This window comes from Phyllobates terribilis, unplaced genomic scaffold, assembly GCF_046119375.1.
Source record: "Phyllobates terribilis strain yellow unplaced genomic scaffold, ASM4611937v1 Scaffold_5__5_contigs__length_657084704, whole genome shotgun sequence".
NCBI lineage: Eukaryota > Metazoa > Chordata > Amphibia > Anura > Dendrobatidae > Phyllobates > Phyllobates terribilis.
Genome location: NW_027362765.1, coordinates 228414882 through 228436471, shown reverse-complemented (window position 1 = coordinate 228436471; position 21590 = coordinate 228414882). Strand labels below are relative to the sequence as shown.

Here is a 21590-nt window from a genome sequence, read left to right as displayed (position 1 = left end):
GCCCCCACAGTCTACAAGTCAACAGCTCTTGCACCTCATCCTCCTCAGCCTCCTCCTCCTCTTCAGCCTCCATCTCTGAAATGACCACATCAGTCACAAGCTGGAAGCACTGAAGCACTGCCTTGGCCAAGTGGCAACAGGCTGTGCTGAAGCTAATATGCTTAGGTGACAAACCGCACAATGCTGAAGAGTTGTGGACAGCTCTGAAAGAGCAGGCAGATCTGTGGCTCACACCTCTGAACCTACAGCCAGGCATGGTCGTGTGTGACAATGGCCAGAACCTGGTGGTGGCTTTGAGGCAAGCTCACACATGTACCATGCCTGGCCCATGTGCTTAACCTCGTGGTTCAGCGGTTTCTCAAATCCTACCTGGAGCTGCTGGATCTGCTTGTTAAAGTAAATGAACAAGGGCTGGATTGGGCCAGACTTCTCAACACCACCGAAAGATAGCAGCGTAACATAAACTCAAATCCAGTGTCTTTTTTTGGGAGGTGTATTCCAATGCACCTCTTCACACCCACACATGGGTAAACACTTCCTGATTTTGGCTATTTTCTCTTGTCCTGCTCCTTCTCTTCATCCTTATCCTCCACCACCATATCACCAGGATGGCCGTGGTCCGTGATGCAACACCCACATATTTTTTTAAAGGGTGTTGATGATGCCTGTAAAAAATTTTTTTTATACAGTATGTTCATGTATACCCCCCAGGGGTAAATGGTTGTCAGCCCATACACTTAGTGCATGGGCATTACAAGTATAGGAGACCCGCTCCTTTCTAATGGGAACATTTTTTCATGAGTCCCTGTACGTCTCTTCTATGGGGCATTTGAGTGCCTCCCAATTTTTGGCAGCCCTTTCATACACCAACACTATTGGAGACCCTCTCTTTTCTAATGGGAATTTGTTGTTACTGTGGCCCTGCTCTATGTGTCTTTAAATTCTTAGTGGGGTTTTTCCTAAATTTGGTCAGCCGTTGGAATCACTGCATACCCTATAACTGTATAGCACACCCGCTCCTTTGTAATGGAAACATGTGGCCCTGCTCTATGTGCCTTTAACTTCTTAGTGGGGTTTTTCCCAAATTTTGGTCAGCCCTTGCAGTCACAGCATGGGCATTAACACTATAGGAGACCCGCTCCTTTATAATGGGAACTTTTTTTTACTGAGACCAACCTCTATGTCTCTTCAAAGGGGTATTGGGTTGCGTCTGAATTTTTGGCAGCCCTTTCAGTCACTGCATATGCAATAACAGTATAGAAGACCCACTTGTTAATAATGGAACAACAAAGCATAGCTGGTTGATGGCTCTCTAACAATAGCGAAGGCCGACTGCTGGCCTTTTAATAATAGTAACGGCTGCCTGTTGGCCCTATAAAAATAGGCTTTATGACTTTCAGAGTCCCTCCATCATAAATGAAGCAGGATGTGTCTGATGATGTGTCACACACCACATGGCCAGATAAGGTTGTAAAATATTAAAATGACATTTCCCAGTGAATGCATTTGTCTTAAAAAATAATGTAAAAAACAAACAAACAGTAGGATCTTTCTTTAGTATAAAAAACAGAGTCGCCAATGTAACCTAAATGTAATCACATTGCTCAGCTCCTGCACCTCCTCCTCCATCTCCGAAATGACCACATCAGTGAGAAACTGAAAGCACTGCAGCACTACCTTGACCAAGCGGCAACAGGCTGTGCTGAAGATAACATGCTTAATGCTTAGGTGACAAACCGCCCAGCGCTGCAGAGTTGTTGAAAGCTATAACACAGCAGCCTGATCTATGGCTCTCACCACTGAACATACAGCCAGGCAGGGTCGTGTGTGACAATGGGCGGAACCTCATGACGGAGAAATGACAGCCGGAGTAGATATGGTTTCCCTCTATGCTAGTCCTTTCACCGAGCTAAAGAATATGGCTGCGGTGAAATACAACTCCCACTGAGAAGCTATATCAGATTGTAAAACATTTGGGCCCACCAGAGGATTTGATTCTGAGGGCTCACCTTTCTCCCCCGTTCAAGAGCCCCATAGCAGCTGCAAAGTTAGCGCTATTATGAACTCTCCTGATGTAGAAGCCAGGGCACACCAGAGGATTCTCTGGTGGGACCGTCCAACCGTGCCGAGAAGCAGTCCTGGCTAAGAAAAGTGTGTGGGTAGGTTCCCGGACACTCTATGGCTGCTTTTTTACTGAGGTGGAAACCCACACAAATACAGGGAGAACATACAAAATCCTTGTAGATGTTATCCTTGCTTGGATTTGAACCCAGGATCCCAGCGCTGCAAGGCTTCAGTGCTAACCACTGATCCAATGCGCTGCCGTTCACCCTCTGGTATCTAGTGAAAGCAGCTTTAGAGGACTACCTGGGAGAAATGACAGCTGGAGTAGATATGGTTTCCCAAGTCCTTTCACCAAGCTAAACAATATGGCTGTGGTGAAATACGACTCAGCAAAAAAATCTGTGGATTAGCTCCGTACCGTCCCTGGCCAATTTGGCAGTATAGTATTGCAGCCGGTGTGTGTGCTGGCTGGCTGCATACTTGCGCTTGCATTCCAAGGAATGGGGTAGGGACAACTGAATGCTGCACTGAGACAGGGGCGAGGACAGTGATCTGCAATGACAGGTGCATGGCGGGAGGCATCTTCGCATGCGCCAAGGATCACTTATAATGGGCACACTTTTAGTCAGTGACCTGGGAGTGAGAGATGCTTCCAGAGGTCTTCCCCATGCTGTTCCCATGTCTTTTCAGCACTGTATGCATGTGTCTGATGATGTGTCACACACCACATGGCCAGATAAGGTTGTAAAATGTTAAAATGACATTTCCCAGTGAATGCATTTGTTTTGGTTGAAAGCAATGCAAAAGTGCAAAAACGCATCAAAAACGCTACATGTGAACATAGTCCAAGGTGTGGAGGAGTATTTTTGGCTTTGGTTATTTATTTTGCTTATATACAAGTCATTACCCTGGAAAAGATGTTCCTTAACATATTTCCAAGGAAAATCCATTTTGGATTTGTTTTTGTATGTTTTATTGTGAGTCCGTAAAAGTGGTGTAATACCTCTGACAACGTTGTTGACAGCAGTGACTTGGGAGTGAGAAATTCTTCCAGGAGTCTTCCCCATGCTGTTCCCATGTCATTTGAACACTGCACCCATCGATTTGGACAATTTTTAGGCCCTCTGCAGACCGCCGGGGGGAGCCACCTGAAAAATGTGAGTTTCCCATAGACTCACATTGGACTCGTTGCTCGGGTCGAGCACCCGAGTATTCCAATTTGCTCGACCCGAGCATCGAACACCCGAGCATTTTAGTGCTCGCCCATCACTAATAATTTTTAAATAATGTAATTGCATTTTATTGCATGAAATAAGTATTTGGTTACCTATTAACCAGCAAGAATTCTGTCTCTCACAAGCCTATTAGTTTTCCTTTAAGAAACCCTCCTACTCTGCACTCATTACCTGTATTAATTGCATCTGTTTGAACTCGTTACCTGTATAAAAGACACCTGTGCACACAGTCAATCACACTCTAACTTTTCCACCATGGACAAGACCAAAGAACTGTCTAAAGACACAAAGGACAGAATTGTAGACCTGCACAAGGCTGGGATTGGCTACAAGACAATAGGCAAGCAGCTTATTCAGATGACAACAACTGTTGGCTCAATTATTAGAAAATGGAGGAAACACAAGATGACTGTCAATCTTTCTCGGTCTGGGGCTCCATGCAAGATCTTACTTCGTGGGGTAAGGACCAGAACTAAACGGGAGGAGTTGATAAATGACTTGAAGAGAGCTGGTACCAGAGTCTCAAACATTACCATAAGTAAAACACCATGCCGTCATGAAATAAAATGCTGCAGGGCACGCAAGATCCACCTGCTCATTCCAGCACATATCCAGAATCATTTGAAGTTTGCCAATGAGCATTTGGATGATCCAGAGGAAGCATGGGAAAAGGTCACGTGGTCAGATGAGACCAAAATAGAACTCTTTGCTATGAACTCAACTCGCCGTGTTTCGAGCGAGGAAGGGTGAGTCCATCCCAAGAACACCATCCCAGCTATGAAGAATGGTGGGGAAACATTATACTATGGGTGTGCTTTTCTTCAAAGGGGACAGGACGACTGCACCATATTATTGAAGGGAGGATGGATGGGGGTCATGTATTGTGAGATTTTGGCCAACAACCTCATTCTCTCAGTAAGAGCATTGAAGATAGGTTGTGGCTGGGTCTTCCAGCATGACAATGACCCAAAACACACAGCCAAGGAAGCTAAGGAGTGGCTACGTAAGAAGTATTTAAAGGTCGTGGAGTGGCCTAGCCAGTCTCCAGACCAGAACCCAAATAGAAAATCTTTGGAGGGAGCTGAAATCAATGTTGCCCAGCGACAGCCCTGAAACCTGAAAGATCTGGAAAAGATCTGTATGGAGGAGTGGGCCAAAATCCCTGCTGCAGTGTGAGCAAACTTGGTCAAGAACTACAGGAAACGTCTGACCTCGGTAATTGTAAACAAACATTTCTGTAAAAAAAATAAGTTCTGTTTTAAAATTGTATCAATTACTTATTTCATGCAATAAGATGCAAATTAATTATGTAAAAATCATGCAATGTGATTTTCTGAACTTTTTTTAGATTCTGTCTCTCACACGCTAAGTGTACCTATGATAACATTTACAGACCTCTCCATTTTTTGTAGGTGGGAAAACTTGCAAAATCTGCAATGTATCAAATACTTATTTCCACCACTCTACATTTACGTTTGTTGGTGTAACTTGAAAAAATGTGGAAAAGTTCACTGGGTATGAACACTTTTTCAAGACACTGCAGAATCACTAAGGAAGACCTATGCGGCCTCAACTATTGGACCACAGTTGGGCAGAGCAGCAATACTATACACAGCTTGTTGATAGATGAGACACTGTTTTTGAAGGAGAGCAGACAATACTTTTCAAGACCCTCTACAACCTTTAGAAAAAAACATTACTTACTGGTGATGGTAAAAAAGCCACCCCTCAGTGATCATTACAAGCTGGAAATTTTAAAAACATTTGAAATTTAGGACCGCATTGCACAATTTTTTTTTGTTATTATACAGTAGTGATGGGTATATGGCGTGAAGAAAAAAAAAAACCCTTGCAAACCATAACTTATCACAAAGTAAACCTATATTTCGTTCTAGAACCTGACTTCAGGTAGTAGTGAGATCCCTACCTGGTAAGGGCCTGTTGGTTGCACTTATGGTACTTCTATTCTGCATCCACCTTGATGCAATACTAAGAAGGAAAATTGACAAACTTTTCATAACTTTGTAGTCATATTACCTGGGTGTAGCTATAAGGGATGAAGAGGAGCTGTTTCTTTAGGTCTGTGTGCTCCTTTGCCACAATGGTTAGGCAGTATTGTAAATGACACATGGTAAATAGGGCCGCTGTTATAGATTTCAGATTGGAGCCCAGGAGCATCAGGTTGCAACGCACCATAATAGGAAATTTTTGTAAGATTTTAATTTTCTAATAATACAGAATATCGATTGCTATTTTTAGAGATGAGCAAATCCATTCAATATGATACAATTCGAATTTGTGTTGAAGTTTTGAAAAATAGCTGGACCGGTGAATTCAAGCAATTTGATTTATGAGAATTGCCAAAATTGCTCCCCTGTCATTTTAGACAATGTAGTATATTGCATCAGCCAGTGAGATATAACGTGACCTTGGACACGGCCCGACAAGCTTCACATAATGCCTTATAGCACAGCCAATCAGGAGAGACTATCATAGCCTGTATAAAAGCAGCATCAGGAAATATAGCAGCCATTTTGGAGGGAATCTGAATAGTGAGAGCTAACAGATTTGCAATAGAGATATGAAAAAAGGAAAGCCATAAAACATTTAACAAATTCTACAGATAATGTGTGACAGCTAGTGTTGAGCGATACCTTCCGATATCAGGAAATATCGTATCGGATTGGATCGGGCCGATACCCAAAAAGTATCGGATATCGCCGATTCCGATACCGGAAACCAATGCAAGTCAATGGGACACAAATATCGGAATGAAAATAAACCCTTTCTTTCCTTGTAGGTTAATTCTACATGAAGTAAAACAACTAAGAATAATGTAGAATGACATGAAAAGCCAGCAATTCATCAGCGGCATTCACCGGTACCCGACAATTTACAACAGAAAGAATAGAGCTTCACACATAGATTAGATAGATAGAAACATGTCAGTCACATATATATGAAGTACTGTGACAGTGTTGCTTACTGTACTTGTCATTTAGTGTAAAGGATTTATTTTAAAAAATATTAGTGTTTTCGTGCACCGTCTCTTTAAGAAAGCCGGCCGGCAATTCAGCATCTGTACCCGACAATTTAGAATAGAAAGAATAGAGAATCACACATAGATTAGATAGATAGAAACATGTCAGTCACATATATATGAAGTACAGTGACAGTGTTGATTACTGTACTTGTCATTTAGTGTAAAGGATTTATTTAAAAAAATATTAGTGTTTTCGTGCACCGTCTCTTTAAAAAAGCCGGCCGGCAATTCAGCATCTGTACCCAACAATTTAGAATAGAAAGAATAGAGAATCACACATAGATTAGATAGATAGAAACATGTCAGTCACACATATAAGAAGCACAGTGACAGTGTTGATTACTGTACTTGTCATTTAGTGTTAAAATAAAGGATTTATTTAAAAAAAAATTGGCGTGGGGTTCCCCGTAATTTTAGGCTCTAGCGGAGGTTAAGCAGACGGCTGGGGCAGATGTTTGAAGCCTGGGAAGGGGGTAATACCCACGGAGCTTCCCAGGCTACTAATATCAGCCCCCAGCTGAATACCTAGCCTTTACTAGCTATTAAAATAGGGGAACCCCCCCAAAAAAATAACGTGGGGTCCCCCCTAATTTAATAGCTAGCAAAGGCTAGGCAGACAGCTGGGGGCTGATTTTAATAGCCCAGGAAGGGTGCCATGAATATTGGCCCCCTCCCAGGCTAGAAACACCAGCCGTCAGCCGCCCCAGAAATGGCGCATCCATAGGATGCGCCAATTCTGGCACTTAGCCTCGCTCTTCCACGCTGCCCTGGTGCGGTGGCAGGGGGTAATAGGGCTGGGGTTGATGTCAGCTTATAATGCCAGCTGACATCAAGCCCAGGTTAGTAATGGAGAGGCGTCTATAAGACACCCCCATTACTAACCCCATAGTCAAAGTTAAAGAAAAACACAAACACCCAGAATAAAGTCCTTTAATTGAAATAAACACACAATTCTTTATTGTTCTAAATTAAACCATACTTACTGGCACGCCCATTCCAGCTGAAGCCAACGATCTCCTGCAATAAAAGAAAAATAATAAAGCAACCTCATCCTTACCTTTCCATGGTTCCCACGACAGCTTCAGCTCTGCTACATCGAGATGACAGGCTGGACCGCAGCAGAACGCTGCCATCCAGCCTGTCATCCCGCAGACACTGAGAAGCGCAGGCGTGCTTGCGCTCCTCAGTGTCTCTCTGTGACGTCATCCAGATGAGCCGAGTTCATGTCCAATGAACTCAGCTCACCTCATGCACGTCACTGACAGCGTGGGAAAATTCTCACGCTGAAGCGCTGAGTGCAGGAGAATTTTCCCACGCTGTCAGTGACGTGCATGAGGTGAGCTGAGTTCATTGGACATGACCTCGGCTCATCTTTATGCCGTCACAGCCAGACACTGAGGAGCGCAAGCATGCCTGCGCTTCTCAGTGTCTTCGGGATGACAGGCTGAATGGCAGCGTTCTGCTGCGGTCCAGCCTGTCATCTCGATGTAGCAGAGCTGAAGCTGTCGTGGGAACCATGGAAAGGTAAGGATGATGTTGCTTTATTATTTTTCTTTTATTGCAGGAGATCGTTGGCTTCAGCTGGAATGGGCGTGACGGTAAGTATGGTTTAATTTAGAACAATAAAGAATTGTGTGTTTATTTCAATTAAAGGACTTTATTCTGGGTGTTGTGTTTTTTTAAATACTTTACTAGAAATTCATGGCGGTCATGTCTAATATTGGCGTGACCCCATGAATTTCGGGCTTAGGGCCAGCTGATAATGCCAAGCTGGCCTTAACCCCTTTATTACCCAGTGAGCCACCGCACCAGGGCCCTGGATGAGTTGGGTAGAGCGCCAGAAGATGGCGCTTCTATGAACGCGCCATTTTCTGGGGCGGCTGCGGACTGCAATTTGCAGCGGGGGTGGCCCAGAAAGCTTGGGCCTCCCTGCGCTGCGGATTCCAGCCCCCAGCTGCCTAGTTGTACCTGGCTGGACACAAAAATAGGGCGAAGCCCCACGTATTTTTTTTTTTAATTATTTCATGAAATTCATGGAATAATTAAGAAAAAAAGGGCTTCCCTATATTGTTGTGTCCAACCAGGTACAAATAGGCAGCTGGTGGTTGGGGGCAGCCCGTTCCTGCCTGCTGTACCTGGCTGGACACAAATATAGTGCGAAGCCCCACGTCAATTTTTTTTAATTATTTCATGAATTTCCTGAAATAATTAAAAAAAATTGACGTGGGGCTTTGCACTATATTTGTGTCCAGCCAGGTACAGCAGGCAGGGACGGGCTGCCCCCAACCACCAGCTGCCTATTTGTACCTGGTTGTACACAACAATATAGGGAAGCCCTTTTTTTCTTAATTATTCCATGAATTTCATGAAATAATTAAAAAAAAAAAAAACGTGGAGCTTCTCCCTATTTTTGTGTCCAGCCAGGTACAACTAGGCAGCTGGGGGATGGAATCTGCAGCGCAGGGAGGCCCAAGCTTTCTGCCCCCCCCCCCCGCTGAAAATTGCAGTCCGCAGCCGCCCCGCATCCATAAAATTGCAGTCCGCATCCATAGGATGCGCCAATTCTGGCACTTAGCCTCACTCTTCCACGCTGCCCTGGTGCGGTGGCAGGGGGTAATAGGGCTGGGGTTCATGTCAGAGCCAGCTGCCATGAAGCCCAGGTTAGTAATGATGGGCGTCTATAAGATACCCCCATTACTAACCTACAAAGTGTTAAAAAGAAAAAACACACTACACCCAGAAAAAAATAATTTATTTAAAATAAAACACACCATTTTATTTAATTCTTAGTTTACTAAAAATAATAGTTACCTGTCCACGTTCCTGCGCTGATCTCCCATGCACAGCTGTCACATCTGGAGATGGTGACAGCTGTCATGGCTGCTGTAAGCTCACGCTGACGGGAACACGTCCGCTCCCGGCAGCGGGAGCCACTGACTGAGGTCACCGGAGTGCATTCAGTCAGCGCAGCTCCGGAGACCCCCTTTACGGCACTGCTGTACTGTGGGAATTTCTCACGATACAGCAGGGCCGTAAAGGAGCTAACCGGAGCAGCGCTGCCTGAACTCCGGTGAACCCTTACGGCCCCGTCATTCTAGCGGCGGCAGCGGTTCAGAGCGGTCACATTCTATGTGGCTGCTCTGAACTGGAGATCATCGTGGGACACTTGTGGACTACTACGGAGGGGTAAGGATAAGGTTGTGGTTTATTATTTTATATTTTATTACAGGAGATCGATGGCTTCGGGGAATTAGGTGTCTAGGTGAGTATAGGTGTAGTTTTTTATTTTTTACTTTATTTTAGGTGGCGATCGGCGGGGACAGGTAATGTATGAACTAATTTATTGTAGGTAACCACTGGCCACCAATGACATGTATTTAAAATTTATTGGGGACACAGTAGGGCAATTTATATAGCAGGATCAGGCTGATGGGAACTACTGCTCCCATCAAGCTGATCCTGCTGGCACGAGTGGACGGGGGACAGACATAGGCCGATGGGAGTAGTAGTGTCACATCGGCCTATGTCTGCCTGCACGCACACACCCGCACACATCGCACAGACACAGCGCACACCCGCACACACTCGCAGACATCGCACAGACACCGCGCACACACACCCCGCACACACACCCCGCACACACACTAATCATGACGGGCTGATGGTCTGGGAGGTGAGGCTGACCTGTGCGGCCATGGGAAAGTTCATGTGAGTTCATGCAGTCAAGCATGAACTCACATGAACCCTCTGAGGGCACCGCGGCGACTTCAAATGAACAGCTGATCGGCATCACCTGATACCTCAGCTGTTCATTTGAAATAACCGGCGGGAAAGCGCAGCACAGAACGGGAAAGCCGGCGGTGAAGTCTTTTCATTGCCGGCTTCCCCGCCCGGGTCCTTCGCTCCTTGGTGCTGCGCTCCCCGCCCGGTCCTAGCTTACGATCGGGATGGGAGGTGGCGAGGGGAGCGGAGGATCGGGGTGGGAGGCTGCGGGGAAGCAGTATGGGGCTGTGTGATTGTTTAAAAGCCGGCGGCTTTTTACCGCCCGCCGGCTTTTAAACAATCAGGAGAATTCTCCCACGCTGGGATGGCATTCTGATGACAGGCTGGATCTCAGCTGAGCGCTGCCATCCAGCTTGTCATCCTTCAGAGACACTGCAGAGCACAGGCATTATGGGAACTTCCGATTCCGGTATCCGATATTGTCAAAGTATCGGAATTAAGTATCGGAATTCCGATACCGCGAATATCGGCTGATACCCGATATTACAGTATCGGAATGCTCAACACTAGTGACAGCATAACAGCGAAAAAATAGCTTCCATTTCAGTTACCCATAGACATAAATGTGTAGGTCACTGTGACATTATTAAAGCTTGATATGTGTTGAAGAGCTTGAAAGGGTATCATACAGTTCTATGATACCTCAAAGTGTCATACATGTCTTTCCAGGTCAATTGGGGTACTTGCAAATTGTAGCAAATCAAATATTTTTGAAAAATTCAACAAAGATTTGCTCATCTCTAATAATTTTGTCTTTCAGGTTCATTGGAGGAAAGACAAGTTTTTGAGAAAGCAGTCAACAAATTATTAGACAGTCCTCTTGTGGAACTTGAAAAAAAATTATTTTATTTTCGAAAAAGAGGTGAACAAAAACCAAAAAGCGGCATGATCTTGTCTGGAATGTTTAGTTTACAACAAGTTCCCAGTCTTGGTCAAGATATAAATATGATACTGAGCTTGCATAACCTAACTGCTGACAACATTCGTGTGATTGTGAACATGACCTCCTCCAGCATTTTGTATACGGGGAAGCATAAGTATGAGATCTGGGCAGATGCAAAGATAGCACCTCTAGGTCCAAGTGAAGGTATGTCTAAAAATCTAAGATGAAGATGTACATTATTATTGACTAATGTCGATGTAAATATGCACTTGGCCATAAAGCAAATCCATGCACATTACATAGAGTTGTCTCAACAAGACAACCTTTCTCTATATACACTATGAGGACCTTGGCTGGATTAAAGTTGTTGGAGACCAATGACCTAAAAACTTGTTAAGAACTTCATCCCAACTTTTGAAATTGGGTGTCCATACATGTGGTGCCATGTGTGACCACCTAGATGGTGATTTATCTGAATGACCACCATGTAACACTATGGCAGAGGCCCAAGATGTAGCAGCAACTTTCCATAGAAAAAACAGCTGGTTCTGCGGTGGGAGGCCTTAGGAGCCAGACAGCTGTCATGTTAAAGGGATTGTCTTTGATGAAAATATAATATATAATTTATTATTATTTAGCTAATACAGTTATTGTTATACAATTATTGGAATTACCCACCTGGTATAAGTGCAAATCAAAAAAGCAATTATTAGTGAATATGTTTTGTGATCTGCTATGTAATAGTAGACAGAGGATGCGATAATTGGTAATTACAATGCTATAAAAATATTTTGTGGAAAACAATTTTAATATGAATTAATATTTTAATGCAAGCCTGCATATAAGAACTGTAGATACACAATGACCTATGTTATTGATTATACACCAGAAAAAAACATCTCAATCCCTTTGACATACGCTCAATATAAAAAATATATGGGTGAAGACAATCTGATTCGGATGACAGCTTTGTGTGAGGTTGAAGGAACAGAGGAACGCATTTTGGTGGAGAAGGATATCATCTTGGTAAAGCCTCCAATAACCATTAAGGTAATACCATATATCTGATTACATAGCTAAGAAATCAAAATGAATTCGATTTTTTTCACAGTGACAGAAATAGAAATATTTCAAGAAGTCCTAGCAAAACACCTAACAAAAATTCCCTACAGACCTTTAGATTATAGATTCACTATAGTTAGTAAATAACACCTACCTACCACTTAGGCTGTGTGCCCACTATGCGTTTTTTTAAGCGTTTCCGCAGCGGCAATTCCGCCGCAGAAACGCTTAAAAAATGCTTGTTAGTAGGTCTACAATGTTCCCCAATGATAATCCTCATGTGCTGTGCACATGCTGCGGAAATTTCCGCTGCGGATTATCATTGCAGAAAAATCTGCAGCACTACCAATTATTTAGCGAAATCGCGGCGTTTTTTCCGCCATTGACTTGCATTGAATCGCTTAATATTCGCATGACTACATGTGCACCTGCGGATATTAAGCGATTCAATGTGCGGATGGTACCTGGGTCTGGAGGAGAGTCTCCTCTTCTCCAGACCCAAGTACCATAGTACCTGTAAAGAAAAAGAATTTAAAATAAAAAAAACATTATACTTACCTTCTGATGGCCCCCGGTCTTCTATCCGGTACGTCTTGGCTCCCCCCGTGGCTCGCGATGGAGTAAAAGGACCTTCCATGACGTCATTCAGTCATGTGACAGGTCACGCGACAGCTGATGTCGGCGGTCGCGTGACCTGTCACATAACTAAATGACGTCATGAAAGGTCCTTTTAGACCACCGCGAGACACCGGGGAGACTGGACGCATCGGAGAAGGAACACACAAAGACACAGTAAAACAAACGTATAAAAATACTCTGTTGTAAAAAAGTAACAGTAAACAGCAAGTGCTAGTGAAAAGGTCATAAAAAGCAGGGTATTTAGTTGACACGTTTTTTGCAAAAAATGTATACTAAGCCACTCTTCCAACGTCAAGGTAACCCAGATCAGAGCATTCTCTACCTGATGTATTTAAAAACTGATCATGTGTATGGTACGTACAGTATATGAGAAGATCTAACAGGTAATGTCCATGTGGACGCGCTGCAGAGGACGGCATTTTATGTGCATGGCCCACTAGGGAGGGGTGGAGACCTCCTTAATCTTGCAAAAGCAAGAAACAAATTGAATTGAATACAAACACATGGGCCATGCACACAGTGAACAAGTTTGTAGGACAGTGTTCACACCACCAAAAGACTGAAACACACAAAGACACAGTAAAACAAATGTATAAAAATACTCTGTTGTAAAAAAGTAACAGCAAGTGCTAGTAAAAAGGTGATAAAAAAAACATCGGAGAAGGATGCCAGGGGCCATCGGAAGGTGAGTATAATGTTTTTTTTTAATTTTTTACCATTTTTATTCTTTTTTTTAACTAACTTGGTCACACTATATAAAATCCATGCTGGTTGCATGGATTTATATAGTGTGACCAAGTTGTCAAGCACTTTTCCAAGTGATGCTAAAATCGCTTGGAAAGCGCTTGTCTACCCGCATGCAAAAATCGCATGTGCAAAACGCGTGATAAACGCTTGTCCCTGGCTGAAAAAATGCATGTAAAATCTGCATGCGTTTTTTCTGCCAGGGAGATGCAGAAACGTTCAGGAAAAATCTGGAGCATTTCTGCATCGTGGGCACATAGCCTAAATCCCAAGCCCCTTATCCCCATTGAGAGGAACTTTAAGGCTATGTTGACACATTGCATTTTTTCATTGTTTTTTTTTCTGCAGCAAAACCTGATCTCTTGGCAGAAAAGAAGCAGCTTCAAAAATGCAGATTTTGGTGCGTTTTTTAGGATCCGATAGTTCAGCTTTGCTTCCACCTCAGAAGCATGAACACAGGTCACCAATGCAAGACATATGTGAAACCATATTAACCAGAGTTTTAAATGTAACAGTGGGGGGAGGTGAATTGTTACCTAAGACACTGGCAGTGCATTGAGTTTGCGTGACACTTTATTTTACACTATTGTCTGCCATTCAGTTGCTCAGGCATTGTTCAGTTTCACACCTCTGTGGGCCACAGGTATTGTTCAATCTCATAGGTAGCTCAGCCAATGTGTAAACTCTACACATCACTAATTTAATTAAAGTGTCCTAATACAAACTACCATCTCAGTGACCAAGACAAGATGGTAAAATCACAAAAATAAATGTGTTTCACATACAGTTGTACTTGCTTATTTTCACTAAAAACGCAGCAAAACCTGATAGCTATGTTCACACTAGATGTTTTTTCAGCGTTTTTTCATTACTTCCAATGGGTGAGAACGCTGAAAAAACGCTGAAAGAAGTGACATGCTCTATTCTATAGAAAAAAATTCAAAACACAAAATACTGATAAAAAAAAACCAAGGTATGTGCATGAGATTTCTGGAATCCCATAGACTTTGCATAAAAAAAACATCAAAAAACGTTGAAAAAACGCAATGTGTGAACATAGCCTAATTGGAACATGGTTAAATGCATGGGGTGCTAGTGCATAGGGCTGATAGAAGCAGCTGAGTATTCTAAACAGCTACCTCATTTAATCCCATGGGCTTTGAATAAAGCGGCATACTCGACTGCAGCCCAATTTGAATTTCTCCCATTATCCATTATGATTGCGCAGTGAGGAGAATCAAGAGATTCCCATTCTAGTGATCATGAAGGTCCCAGTAATGACAACCCAAGTGAACAGACATTTATCACTTTTCCTGTGGATAGGTAACAAATGTTCACTGTAGGAAAACCACCAATTGATCTGTTAAGCCAGTGTTTTCCAACTTCAATCCTTAAGAGCCACCAACAGATCATGATTTCAGGATTTCGCTAGTATTGCCCAGGTAATGGAATTATCACCTGGGCATGACTAAGGATATCCTGAAAACATGATCTGTTTTTAGCTTTTGAGGACTGGAGTTGTCCCCAACTACGTTAAGCCATGACAGTTTCAATCTTACTTTATGGCATTAATGAGTTTTTTTTTAACCCAAAAAATATTTAGAAAATGAATTTGAGAAAATATTCATAATTTGAACTGAATTGTATGTTGGTGTACTCACTCTCGTTATCCTTTTATTCTTATGATCTCTTTGGATTTCCTATGAGGCAGTGTCCAGACAAGGGAGTAATTAAATCCGAATTTAAAGCTGAGGTTATTATCACAAACACTTTGTCTGAAACTATGGACACTTGCATAATACTGGTTGAAGGAGGTGGTCTTATTGATGGATTTGTCCAAAAAGAGTAAGTAAAGTAGTGCAATCTGTTTTCACTATTAAGGTTGAACTGGTTAAGAAGGGGACTAAAGTATCCAAAACTTGCCTCAGTGTGAAATGTATGGTCACTGTACTTAGTGCCCTTCTCTTCAATGATCCTGCCATCGTTCTCCATGAAGAGTACTTCTTAAGCTGTGCTGCCAGCAGCGACATGACTTTGAAAGAAGATTGCAGATCTGTTTGCTGCATTATCATGACGCTTCAGGCACTGATTGACGACCAATAAAGTTGTTCACTGATCATTTTATTCTTTAACCACTTAACGCAATATCGCCAAAATGATTTTGGGCGAGAGGGCTTAGGACTAAGAAGGCAGCCACAGTTGCCTACAGCTGGCTCCTTACTTCAATGTTGGTAAATTATCAGATACTAAGAACACTGGCAAGAAAACCATTTAAATGCCACTGCAGTTGTTGATGTTAGAGGCATATGACTGCAGTAAAATACAGCTGGCATCTGCCCAATATGGAGCCTATGATGAAAATGTACATCACAGTTCGTTAAGGGGTTAAAGTACATGGATATCTTCTGAGACACTTTCTTTTACTTAAATGTATGCATTTTGGGCTAAAAATTATTTTTTTTTTTTAGGTTTCACTAAATACTGAACATATGAACGTGGCCTAAGGATGTTAGAAGGGCCTGTCTGGGCTTAGTAGATGCCTTCAAATATAGTTAATTATTTGATTGTCTTGAACTGTGGCCTTTTCCTGGATTCAGGCCCACGATCTTTACCATAGTAGGCAGAAACTTTATCAGTGAGCCACAGGCTGCACAGCTAATTATTGTAGAATTTCCTCTGTCTAAGGGCTAGCTCACAAGATCGTATACACCGGATGAGTGGTATGCGATGTTTTATAGGACAGCATTCGGCCTAATGGTATGGAGCAGTGCTGATCAGCGTTCTTTTTTTTATAATGGCAATTCGGCATGAGAAAAAAATGGCAGCATACTTAGCTTTGCAGCGCAAATGGGATGGCACCCACGCTTTAAAGTCTATGGATGCGTGGAAAACATCGGACTGCACTCAGAAGTTTTGTTCTTCATCTTCTCTTCACCTGTGCTACAATTCTCTCATCCGAGAGATTTGGATCACAGTTAATTGACACTCAGATCAATCTCTGATCAGATAGAATATATGCTCGTGTAACCCCGGCTTAAAGAACTAAATTATATTATTCTTATTTACAAGAATACTGTAATGGTACAAAGAGATACATCTCTATATACCAGTACATCTTTGTGTACCTGTATATTAGGGGCAAAATGAAAGTCAGCCATTTATTATTTTTTTCCTATAAAATTGCTAAAGAATAATGAAAAACAATTTAAAAAATCATATTTTTAATACAGTTTTTACAAATAGATGTCACAGATCTGTAAATGAGATGGATATATGTGGAATCCTTGTAATAATTAAAACACTAGTAAACACTTAATTTATGGTAACCAATAAATAGGGTAAAACCATGCTGTAATTGTCTGTTTTTCTCTATAAAACCCCATAAAAATTAATATAAAAGGAAGGCTTACTTATATAACGGTGAAAAAAGGCACTTAAAAAAAACTACAGCTCGTTTAGAAAGAAAAATACAAAACAAGCCCTCGTACAGTGAAGGTAGTCTCAAAATAAAAAAGTTATGGCTGCTTGAATGAACAAAAAAGTTGGTCATCTGAATAAGTACATCACAAATATGTCATTGTGTATGCATGTGTTATGTGCATGTGTGTTTTTCATAAATATTTTTGTGCATGTTTTTACTATAACTACGCATTGTGTTAATGTCCTGCGAAAAGAAAGCCCTCAAATAGCTATGTTGACATTTGAAGTTGAGAATGAAGTATCAAAATATGGCTGCTTCCTTAGAGGATTCAGGTTTAAAACACCTATAGTGTTAAGGAGTGCAATAAAAAATATGAAGTAAGCTCCATCTAGTGGCTGCTGAAAGAATTTCAACCATGTTAGCCTTAAAAAAAAATTCTATAAAACCTTTTATGTCCCTGTGAGCAGGTGATCACAATGCAACAGGGGAGGAACAGTCAATTTCTTTTTAATTTTAACAGATTAATATGAATTAGGATGATTATTGTAAGTGGCTTTTACAGAATCAATATTCACAATATTAGTAATAACAGTAATTCACACAGCATAATGGAATATCGATCGATGTACTGTAAGGAATATGTTTGAGCTCAGGAGCTTATAGTCCAATATTATCCCAGGAGGGGAAAAGCTAAATTGTCAATTACTATACTTGTCGGAGAGCAGTCTCTGAAAGCCTCGGCAGTTCTCTGGCCTCATTATAAACCACTGCCCTGTCTCCCTTAGAACGTTTATCAACTCTTGCTGCGCCACTCTGGCATCTGATGGTCCCTGTCTGACTCTTGGCCCTCCCTCTGCCAGTGCCCGGTACCATGTGTGCCTGTCAGAGGTAATGGCCCATCTCATGCATCTTCTCTGCTCGCTGGCTCAAACACGGATCCCTAGCCCGGTGTCTACAGAACTTCTGCGACACCCTATCATTAACGTGCACGTCCGAGAACTGTGACTGCGGTGCCTGCTCATGCACTGTTGACCAGTGTCACTCAGATAAGGAACCTTGACCAACGTTGTTTGGGTCTTCGGGGCTTGACCGTTGATGTCTGGGATAAGAACCTTGACCGGCATTGTTTGGGTCTTCAGGGCTTGACCATTGACGTCTGGACTCCATGGATGAACGCAACTGCCGACAACGATGATGGCTCCGGGAACTGCTGCGGCCTTCACTGTCTCTACTCTTGGCGCCAAGTATGCCTTGCTTTTGGCACGCTCGCTTTTTATCTCCTGGACTGACCTCTCTTACGTTACCCGACCCAGAGCACTGGCTAACTTCGTCCCCACTGCAACTTCTCTCCTCTGTATTAGTTCTGCAGGGTTTTGTCTCCTTACACCACCAAAAAATGAAAGTGTTCTAGGAATGATACTGTAACATGGAGCAGGGCGATAGCTGAGGGCTAGGTACTCGACTCTTGCACCTTGGCACCTTATATGAAGGTGGAAGTCCTGGCTGGGTGTGCGGACTTGCATTGTAGGGGCGGTACACCCATGCAGGCCTCATTATGCTATTGACTTCAGCTGGCCAGGATCTGATGTTAACCAGTTCATGAAAAGAGACCACCAGTAATTAACAAACAATGCTTAACCAAACAGCCATTGCGTGTACACAGGATAGCGGGTACACAACTTCTCACTTGTTACTTCTTTGATACAGAGCATTTCAATATACAGTCTCATTACTTCCTTGGCCTCACACATTCCTTCCTCCACTGGTCTCATTTCCTTCACCACCACCCAACTTAGCACCACAGTACAGTCCATAAAAGTAGTTTCCTCTTCCCGCACTTCCGCGTCTGATTCTCCTTGTAGAGGAGAGAGTTTGCCAATATAGCCGGACTCAACTTCAAGCTCTCTGATGCTTAGGGAACTCAATGGGGTAGTCTCAACACTTAACTATGTCTTACCCTACTCACTGTTGCTGGTCAGAATTTGGTTTTCTAACAGTCCAGTGCAAAACATTACAATACACCACATCACAATCCACATTACACATTACATATCACCGTAACGCATGACATTATACACACTACACTTTACACTTTACACAGCACTGATGTCTTAAAGGGAGACAGTGCAATATGTCCATTTCCTTCATTTTCTTACAATACTTTTCTTGACTAACCAGAAATATACAGTACGTACAAGCGTTCTTCCTCGTCAGAAGTGTCTTCTTGTCACACTCAGAGACTGGCACATTCCCTTGTAAAAGTAAAAAAAATGTAGGATCTGTACCCACATATTTACCAGCAAACAAAGTCCACATACTCAACACAAAATAGCACTATAAAAGCATGGATGTCTTCTCATGTGCATACATCAATGTGGTGTACATGATACAGTGTACAACGTGCCCTGAAGGAACATATTTTCGAAAATCTAAACAAAAGCTGCAAACAAGGATGAATCTACAAAGACACACAATCAGGAATGAGCTGGACACACCTGCGACAATGGCGTACCATCCATGCCGCACACCATGCAGCCATTATGGGGCTTGTGAATCAGAGCCTGCACGGCACTGGGCCCTCCCATGGCTGTCGTCACACATAATCAGGATCCAGACACCATTTAATAGTGAAATGTATCAGGGAAACAATGGCTCCCTGTTTCACCATTCAGCCTATGCCTGTGAGTCTGAGACTCAGCAAACTGCAAGTAAAATTACTTCATGCCTGCTTTATGTAGCCATAGCCCTCAAACTGCAAACACCGATGCAGCGAAGGGGGAACGAGGATAGGTAAGTAGTATTTGTTTTTTAAATGTCACCATGCTTACTGCTGACCATCATACTGAGTGAGAGGCTGTATGGGGGGCTGTGGTGATTTCATACTGAGGGAGGGCCATTATACTGAGTGTGGCCAACAGGCCATCATACTGTGTATGGGCCTTGACACTGTGTGTGGGGTAACAATAGGGAAATCATACTATTGAGGGGCAGGCACCGCTGAGAACGATGAACTTTTATGCTCTACAAAAGACCATTTCACCGAATGAACGAGCATTTTGTTGATTCATCGAGTGATTGGCAGACTGTTTACATGACAACATAATTGTAAAATGAGAATTTTTAGCAAAGCTCGTTCACAATTATCTTGCAGTGTACATGCCCCTAAAGTTACCACCCCTTCCACCTCCCCATTTGTGACAAAAACCTTTTTTAATCTATGCATAGAGAAGGAGATATGGCACTCACCAAATGATAAAAACTTTTTTATTAGACTGTGCTGTGGCTTCAATCTAACTTAGCTTTTATTAATAATGGATAATAAAGAGACATAGAATGATATACCAAAATTAAAATATATGATACCAATTGCCGGGAACCAACTCTAGGACCACAATGGTGTACATTGATCCAAATGAAGTCTCTTAGGGCCAGACCTAGTATTAATATATAGTCCTTATGACAGAGGTCATCTAGTTCATATGCATAGTGTATATAGAAAAAACAAGATGGCTATAGTATAATACCAGATATACATGTGGGTGAGCAAATCAATAAAGAGTGTAAGATAAATGGAACTCCCTCACCCATCTGTTTCAACCACAGGGAGTGTACGAGGTTCTTCTCTTGCAACGTTGCTTACAGGATCCTCATCTGGTCAAAAGGAGGAGGCACCTGGAGCTGGTCCTAATGTGCCCTAATTTGCCATTAGGTAGCCCTATCACCCCAAAAGACTTCTGCCCTTGCAGGAGCAGTCCACAGCTAAACCTGCCTGGTTTGCCTTACAATTGCCCTACATAACTCCCTTTTTTTCTACATGCACTATGCACATGAACTGTATGAACTCTTTCATAAGGGCTATGTTTGGATATTTCGTGATTGAGATCCATCGTTCCTCGATTTGGCGCTGTCACTTAGCAAACTATATGATATAATACTTTTATGAACCATAAATGCTAATTTAATTTCTTTTTTCAGCGTGCCACCTCTGAAGCCTGGAGAAAAAACAGAAGTTATCTTTTCAATAACGCCCTTCAAGAGCGGAAGTAAAACGCTGATCGCCACCTTCTCCTGTGATAAGATAAAGAATATTAAAAGCTATCACCACATTAATGTGGCTCCCCAACTTCTTGCTGTCAGTCCAGAAAGATCCATGTAAAGAACACTGCCTGCGCTCTGACACCCCGACTCTGTTACCAAGAAGACCTGTGATCACTGCGGTCACCAGTACTGTGCATGATAGATACTGTCACTGTTACTCAGTGGATTGTACCGTTATGTCTGATTTGTTGGCATTGTGATTTAAAAAAAAAAACATTCTACCTCTTTAGCACTGTAGATCAATCATCTGAATAGTGAAATGTGATTTTTTAGTACAGTGCCTGTGTGTGTGATTAAATAAATGGCTTTATGCGATATTATCCTATGCTAGCTATATATGTTTATTATTTTTGTTTCAGTTAGTTTAACTTGTATTTTTTACAAGGTTGTTGAAGATAAAAAAATATATGGTTTTATTTTCCTGAAACATGTAGACTATGTGGACCCTCTAGATTGCTACCAGGTTAAACCGTGAAATGGAAGTAAACCCCTTCATAACATCTTTCCCCGCACATGACAGCTGATTTAATCAGTTGTCATGTACCTGTAACAGCCGCGGGTTTAGCGGTGCTCCGCCCATGGCTGTTAACCTGTTAAATCTCGCTGTCGATGGGGCAC

General features: G+C 42.4%; 1 protein-coding gene across 2 annotated transcripts in view; it reads left to right on the top strand.

Moving 5' to 3' along the window:
• LOC141271072 (protein-glutamine gamma-glutamyltransferase E-like) overlaps nucleotides 1-21297 on the top strand; it is a 105342-nt gene extending 84045 nt beyond the window's left edge. For both annotated transcript variants that reach the window (XM_073681174.1, XM_073681175.1), the window contains 4 exons: nucleotides 10886-11212; nucleotides 11898-12058; nucleotides 15165-15298; nucleotides 20850-21297. In XM_073681174.1, coding sequence (XP_073537275.1) covers nucleotides 10886-11212; nucleotides 11898-12058; nucleotides 15165-15298; nucleotides 20850-21030 — 803 coding nt within the window. In that variant the 3' untranslated portion in view covers nucleotides 21031-21297. The remainder of the gene's footprint in view (nucleotides 1-10885; nucleotides 11213-11897; nucleotides 12059-15164; nucleotides 15299-20849) is intronic.
• The last annotated feature ends 293 nt before the right edge of the window (nucleotides 21298-21590 follow it).